This window comes from Protopterus annectens, chromosome 2.part1, assembly GCF_019279795.1.
Source record: "Protopterus annectens isolate FY-2018-M chromosome 2.part1, PAN1.0, whole genome shotgun sequence".
Classification (NCBI taxonomy): domain Eukaryota; kingdom Metazoa; phylum Chordata; order Ceratodontiformes; family Protopteridae; genus Protopterus; species Protopterus annectens.
The window spans coordinates 1,848,329,683-1,848,337,374 of record NC_056729.1 but is presented as its reverse complement, the minus strand read 5'-3'; the positions used below and the strand labels follow the sequence as shown (position 1 = coordinate 1,848,337,374).

At 39.1% G+C, this 7,692-nt stretch overlaps 1 protein-coding gene across 1 annotated transcript in view; it reads left to right on the top strand.

Annotated features, from left to right (window-relative positions):
* Positions 1-3,981: 3,981 nt before the first annotated feature.
* Positions 3,982-7,692, top strand: part of LOC122794803 (pentraxin fusion protein-like) — a 130,468-nt gene continuing 126,757 nt past the window's right edge. Inside the window, exon 1 of the mRNA XM_044063417.1 lies at positions 3,982-4,245. Coding sequence (XP_043919352.1) covers positions 4,182-4,245 — 64 coding nt within the window. The 5' untranslated portion in view covers positions 3,982-4,181. The remainder of the gene's footprint in view (positions 4,246-7,692) is intronic.

Here is a 7,692-nt window from a genome sequence, read left to right as displayed (position 1 = left end):
TTCCTAGAGTGTACGTTTCTGGGTGGCTATTAATAAGGATCCAGTCAAGAGTAGATTCCTTACTGGTGGGTTTGTGAATTCTAGTAGGAGTTGATATTAATTGTGAGAATCCAAAAAAATTTATGTGGTTAGTAGGGTTAGGGGAGCTGCAGGAGGTCCAGTCGATGTTAAAGACACCCAGTATAATGGTCTCCTGAGGTAGTTGGGTAGAAAAATAGCTAAGTAAGTTTTCAAGAGTATACGTATTGTTACCTGGGGGAAGATACATGCAGATTAGATAGACAGATTTGGTGTTATTGATTTGGAGTTTGGTAGTCAGGAGTTTGGCTTTGGTGTCAAATGAAGGATGGACATTGAAAGGGGAAATCTGGAGATTAGATTTATAGAGAATGGCAATACCTCCACCTTTTTTGGTTATACGGTCACATCTAAGGATATTATAGCCAGGAGGGCTAATTTCATGGTGTAGTGTAGATTGTTTTAGCCAAGTCTCTGTAAGGCATAGGATATCAAATGAGTGCACATCAAGGAGTGCATGCAGGTGGGAAACTTTGTTGTTGATACTTCTAACATTAAGGTGAGCTATCAGGAGGGAGTTAGGTGGTTTAGTTAATGAAGAAATCATAGGCACTGTTAAGTTACTAAGGTTATTAGTATAGTCAGTATTGGGGCCTGGGTTTGGATGAATATCATCATCTAGGAGGGGGTGTTGCTGGGGATTTTTTATGAATTTAAGGATTTTGAAGAAGTTATTAAACTTTTGTTGGTGGTGAAGTAATTAAAATGAGATGTTCTATGAAATTTTGATAGTGTATAGTTAGAAGTACTGGTTATGTTACAGTGGTTAAGGGAATAGATAGAGGAAGATGGTAATGTTTGTTGTAAGTGATGGTTTTGTTCTGGTGGAGAAAGATTTTCAAAGAAGGTGAGTGAATAAGGTATGGAAAGAGAGGCTATTAAAGTAATTAAGAGTAGTGTGTTTTTGAAAATGGATATGAATGAAGTGGCCATATTTATAGAAAGTTATAAGTTAATAATAGGTAGTGTAAGTAGGAGAAGTAGAAGAAAGGAGAGAGTATTTTGAGAGATAGAGCTGGGTTAGAATTTATGCAGAGTAGAAATTAGTGGAGGATGTAAAGGGGATGATAAGGGAATTGGTTAGTGTAGTAAAAGATAAGGAAAGGCGAGGGAGTAGTTCAAAGAGAGTTAAAGGGAATTAGTGTAGTGAAAGGTTAGAAAAGGTGAGGAAGTAGTTCAAAGAGAGTTAATTAGTACAAATTAGGAATGGAGGAGATGGAGGAGTGGTTTAGTGATGAGGAGGATTATGATAGGCTGGGAAAGAGGAGGGGGAGTGGTAAGTGTAGTAGCATTGTGGGTGGGTGGGAATTGGGGGTAGGGTAGGGGAGCGGAGTGAGCCCACAGGGCGAATGGAGCAGGGCAGACCCAAGGAAGGTAAAAGTAGTGAGAAAAACAATCAGTAAGGTAGAAGGTAAGAACAAGGGAAGGTAGGTAAAAGGCAGAGGTTGTGAGTATAAGGAAGGGGGAAAGAAAAAGAGTGGGAACCAAGGGGCCTGAGGGTTAAAAGGACTAGGAGTGGAAGAGAGGAGGGCAAGTTACAGGGTTAAAAATAGACTATGGAAGAGGATAGTAAGGAGAACTATCTAATCCAGAACCATCTACTGGCAAAATCTCAGCATGGCTTCCGACCACATTATAGTACCACCACAGCCCTTCTGACGTTCTCTGATGCTATTACCTATAACAGAAACAATAGACCATCCTCAGCCCTTTTTCTAAAATCTCTCAAAGGCTTTTGATATGGTTAACCACCAACTACTTATTTCCACCTTGAAAGCAATTTCCTTAGACAATCATTTTATCCAGTGGTTTCAGTCATATCTTTGCAACAGACAACAAGCCGTTATATGACAAAATAAACTATCCAACCTCCTTCCCAATTCCCTTGGAGTCCCCCAGGAATCTATTCTGGGTCCTCTGTTGTTTTCCATTTTTATCAATGACCTCCATTTGGCCATTCCAAATGCTAATTGCATTCAATACGCAGATGACTCTACTTTAATCTGCTTAGCCACCTCCCAACCAGTACTGCAGTCACTAACCCAAATTACCTTTAATATAGTCGAAAACTGGCTTTCTGAGTGTCGACTTATTTTAAATCCAAATAAAACTAAGATTCTACTTTTCTCTTCCACCCAAAGGTCCTCTGTTTTCCCCTTCTCTATAAAATCAAATAATGGTACTACAATATCTCCCGATGTGTGCACAAAACATCTTGGAGTTTTGGTTGATAACAGTCTCAAATTGTTCCAAGGCTTTCAATCTAAGTATACATTTTATAGAACATAGTTGTTTTGTTTGATTTATTCGTTAACAGTCTCAAATTCGATAAGTTTGTCAACCAAACTATTAAAACCATTCACAAAAAACTTGGTACAGTATATAGGATTAAACCTTTCCTTACCCCACCTGCTAGAATAGCCATAGCCCGTTCTCATTTACTCTCTACCCTTTCCTATGCCTCCCCTCTACTTATCAACGTAAACAATTGTGATCTTAATAAACTCTCCACCTGTTATAACCACATAGCTAGATTTGCCACTGGTATGCCCTACAGAACACATCACTGTAAGCACTTAAACTATCTTGGTTGGCTAGAGATGCCCAGCCTTTTAAAGTACAACCAACTAATAATGGCTCGCAGAGTACTTAACCGACCAGACAATATTCCTGTTAACAATATTATCTACCTCCACAGTAACTTTAAATCACTTCACTCATCTAATAGACTGGTAGTCCAAACTGTTAAATCCAAAAACATGGCGGGTGACTCTCTGTTTGCCAATTCTGTTGTTAAAACTTGGAACTCACTGCTTGATGACATCACTTGAGAGACCTCCCTAACACAATTTAAGAAAAGTTTCAAGCAGTATCTTAATAAACATTGGCTATGCTCTTGCTCTAAACCTGACTAAAATGTTTGAATACCTGTGTATTTATACTATGTAATGTGTTTTATTAATTGTGCTATATTTTACGTCTTTGACTGTATAACTCAAATATCTCTACTGAGCTTATAAACTTTAATTGTATATTTTTGTTATGCTTATTCTTGTAACAACCTTTGGAGCTTTTCTCCCCGGGCTTCTGTTGAAAATGGACATATATCCAGTCAGACTTTCCCGGTCAACAAATGGAAAATAAAATAAATAAATAAAATGCCAAAAATAAAGTAAAATACACAGCTAAATAGTATAGCAGATATCAAGGCAGACAATCTGGGTAGATGCAAGATTCAGTAAAAGTAAAAAAGGATGACTGGACTCAACTGAAACTGATGTGCAAAGACACTTGGGAACAGAAAATAAATCTGTCATGGAGTCTGTCTGGAGAGTTATGACCAAGGATGAACCATGCTCTGAAATGGTAACATTACCTAGCTGTTGGCAAAGGGGAGACATATCATGACATAGTGGGCAAATGAGCATTGCCTGAGAGGATGGGGGGTGGTTATAAGCTTTGTCAGATGCCAGAGCCCTCAGAGAGTATTAATAAAGACGCAGATCTGGGGCAATATAAGCTGAAGATGCAACAGTTGTGAGTCCTCATGGAGGTAAGGGAAGGATTACTGTTAGCTATATCACAGACTGGTCAGCAGAACTGGAGCTAAACTCTACATTAATTCAGGATGATGAAACTGCTATAAAATACCTCTGTCATCAAGTTTTACTGTGTTGTATAAAAAATGAGCTAGATAATTCTAGAAATACGCAGACAGCTTAAGTATTAAACTGTACAAATGTTGCAACAGCACTGAAGAAATGAAAAATTCTGGTTTCCCAATTGGAATTCTGATCCTGTAGTTAAGTGGGAGTAAGATAAATTAACATGGACAAATATTTGCCTTACAGGGTTGCTAGTCAAGGACATATTCATAGCAAATAAATAATCTGTTTAGGAAGAAAAAATTGCATGTCCAGAGAAACAGTGTAATTAAAAGTATTGTTCATGAAAGGGGCACTAAGGACAGGAAAAAATAAAAGTTATGACTAAGGGTTTTGTGACAATATAAATACACTTCAGCCATCGTGTCAGATTGCATTGCTTTTTTTCACCAGCTTTGGTTTATTCAACAGTCTGAGATCATTCAACAGTCTGAGATCATGAAGAAAATGTTCCTGATTTTGCTGTTTCCTTGTTTTTTCACATTTTCCTTTGGTGGTGATGGTAAGTAATTTAAATAATGCATGTATTAAATATCTAGTTTATTTCCATAATCTTTTATTATAGGCAGTAGTACAGACAACACAATACAACATGGTTTTATCTCTGTATCAATCTCTAAATCTCTCTATGGCTCCATCTGTCTATCTATCTATCTATCTATCTATCTATCTATCTATCTATCTATCTATCTATCTATCTATCTATTTTTAATTTCTCTAAGTCTTTTGGGTTTCTAATACCATGATGGGAATAAACCCCATTCCTAAGTCAAAGTACGATTAAAGTTCATGAAATTAGTATTGTTTCACTCTTTGATGTTAGCCAAAATTGCTCTTCACAGCACCCGCAATGTGCCCAGTAATGACTCCTTCTGCAATTCATATGGTGTTACATGAATTGGTAACATATCTAAATACGATTGTAAATTCTTTTTTATAATACCAGTTGCTCTTATTACTATTGGACCTGTCTGGATATCTTTCTTCCACATGGCTCTCATTCAGATGCTTCTTTTTCCAAACAGATTAAAGTTTCTTGATTTATATACTGTTTTTCATAGGTTCATAGGTATATACTAGGCTATCTGCCCTAGGGCATTTATAAGCCAAGCTGAAAATGTGTTTGGCTCTCTCCACCCTTATAATTTAACTTCTAGAGCCTCTGTCCAGTAGCACCACTGGAGTGATCCCAGGTGCAAACTTACGGTTTCCCATCCACTCATCAAGATTTCTCTTGAAGAGGGCCAGCAAGGGCCTTTGTCTTACAAGAATTGGGATTTTATTCCAGAGTGTGGGAAGCCTTTGGGATATGAATCTATCCCTCCAGCATGTCCTATTTATTGCTGAGCTGAGGTTTAAGTCCGAGGAGCGTGTTGCTCTAATGGATTTGTTTTTTAAGGTGGAGCATGTCCATTAATTCTGGGTTGGACATGGCCTTATAAGTCAGGCAGATGTCGCCTCTGAGCAGGTGGTAAGCAACTGAGTAGAGCTGTAGTTTCTTTAGCCTAGTTGCGTAGGGCAACTGTTTGAGGCCAATGATCCTTTTGGTGAGGAACTTTTGGAGTCTCTCCAGCTGCTGCAGGTGCCGGGTAAGGTACATGCCAAATGGGGCATTGTACTCAATTATGGGTCTGATGAGTGATGAGTATAGGGGCACAATGACCTCTCTAGATCTAGACGAGAACCCTTTAGTTATAAGATGGGCAATATAGAAGAATTTTCTGACTGTTTTGGCAATGTGATTGTCAAAGGAGAGGTTACTATCAACCTGGGTCCCTAGATCCCTAATTTCTTCTTCTGTACTTAGTGGGTTACTTCCTATGTGATAATTAGTGGGCACCTTGTTTTTCCCAAAGGGGATGACTATGCATTTTTTGGCGTTAAGTTTGAGGCCATGGCTTTGACACCAGGCATCTGTCTCCGTAAGACCCTTTTGGAGAATGCTTGTGTCGGCTGGGGAGTCCATTATGGCTCCCAGTTTGCAATCATCGGCGAACTTGGTTAGTCACAGTCCTTTTGTGTTGACCTGTACTTCAGAGAAGTATATACCAAACAAGAGGGGCCCCAGGACTGAGCCCTGTGGGACTCCACTTGTAACAGGTTTAGAATCGGACATGGCATTTCCAACCCTGACCACGTGCGTTCTATCCATAAGCCAGTTTGCAACCCAGTGTGTGACATATGGGTTGATGTTTAAGCTGGTTAGTTTGTTTATGATTCCAGAGTGAAGAACTGTGTTGAAGCCCTTAGGGAGGTCCAGATAGGCAGTGTGGACTGCCTTTCCCTCATCTATGGCTTTGGTGACTGTTTCAAAAATGTCTACCAGGTTTAGGAGGCAGGATCTGCCTTTAACAAAACCAAACTGGGTAGTGTCCAATGTCTGGAGGATCCCGATGTCTTTGTTTATGAGATCCATAATGATACGCTCCATAGCCTTGCAAATTAGGCTTGTCAGACTTATGGGCAGGTAGTTCCCAGGATCCATTGAGGGGCCACCCTTGTGGAGCGGGATCACTGTTGCTGTACGCCATTCCTTGGGTACATAACCTGTTTTAAGGCTGAATAGGAATAGTGAATTTAAGTGGGGATTTAGTTCCTCCTGGAGTTCGTGCAGGACACAGCCCTGTATTCCATTCAGTTCCATAGATGCTGTGTTTTTAGCTTTGGAGAGGGCTGCTTTTACCTGTGTGTCTGAGATATCTGGGGGACTACATTCATCCAGGATAGACACAGGCCCTTTTGGGGGGAAGGGGGGGTAAAGTTTGCACTGAACCTGTCAGTCAGAATGTTGGCAATGTCAGTCGGTTCTGTGTATTTTGTGCCGTTTTGTACTAGCTCTAAGCAGATCTGGGTGTTTCCTCCCAGGTTCCCGACGTAACCGAAGAATGCCTTGAGATTATCTTTGAAGTCTTTGGCAATTTTTCTTTCAAAGTTTGCCTTTGAGGCTTTTATGGTGGAGCAAAGTTTCTTGCTAATACTGATCAGGGATTCCTTCCCTTTTAGGGTTTTGGCCCTGTCATGTAGTAGCCTCCTCTTTTTATTGTATAGTTTGTTAATGGTAGGGGTCCACCAGACTGGTCTCCTATTTTTGGAGGAGTGAGCCTTGGTTTTACTTGGGATAGCATGATCCATGCATTCCTGTAGGTGCATATAGAGTGCGTTCGTATAGGTTTCTGCGGTTCGGGTAACATTTCCCAATATCTCAGGGGTTTGAAGTTTCCTACTTCTGTCTTGAGGAGAGTGAAGTTTGTTTTTGAGAGTTTTTTCACTGTGGTTTCCTTCGCTGGGGGTGAGGTTGGGATGTGGATTTCTATTGTGATCAGTTTGTGGTCCGATATCACCAACGAGGGATTTACCTCCAGTGCGGAACATTGATCCCTTATGTTTGTAATGACTAAAGTATTTTCCCCTCTTGTAGGAACAGTGACTAGTTGTTCCATGGCATTTGAGTTGATGAATTCTAGAAACTGTTGGGCAAATGAGTTTGGACTCGAGATCAATTTTTGATTTAGGTATTTTTCTAGGTGTACACATTTTTCAGATGTAATTGTATATTTATTTAACTGTAGATTTACACTTCTATGTATATATCTATATCTATATATCTATATCTAATATATATATATATATATATATATATATATATATATATATATAGAGAGAGAGAGAGAGAGAGATCTCCATGTGTGTGTGTGTGTGTGTGTGTGTGTGTGTGTGTGTGTGTGTGTGTGTATATATATCTATATCTATATCTATATATATATATATATATATATATATATATATATATATATATTTATATTAATTTGTATTTACATAACATACATTCACACACACATACACCTCTGCCTTCCAATAACAAAACATGTGTGGTTTCCGTTTGTTGTCCTTTAACAATGGACTCTCTAGCCTCTTATGTAAGTCACTACTTTCTGTTACAATAGCTCCA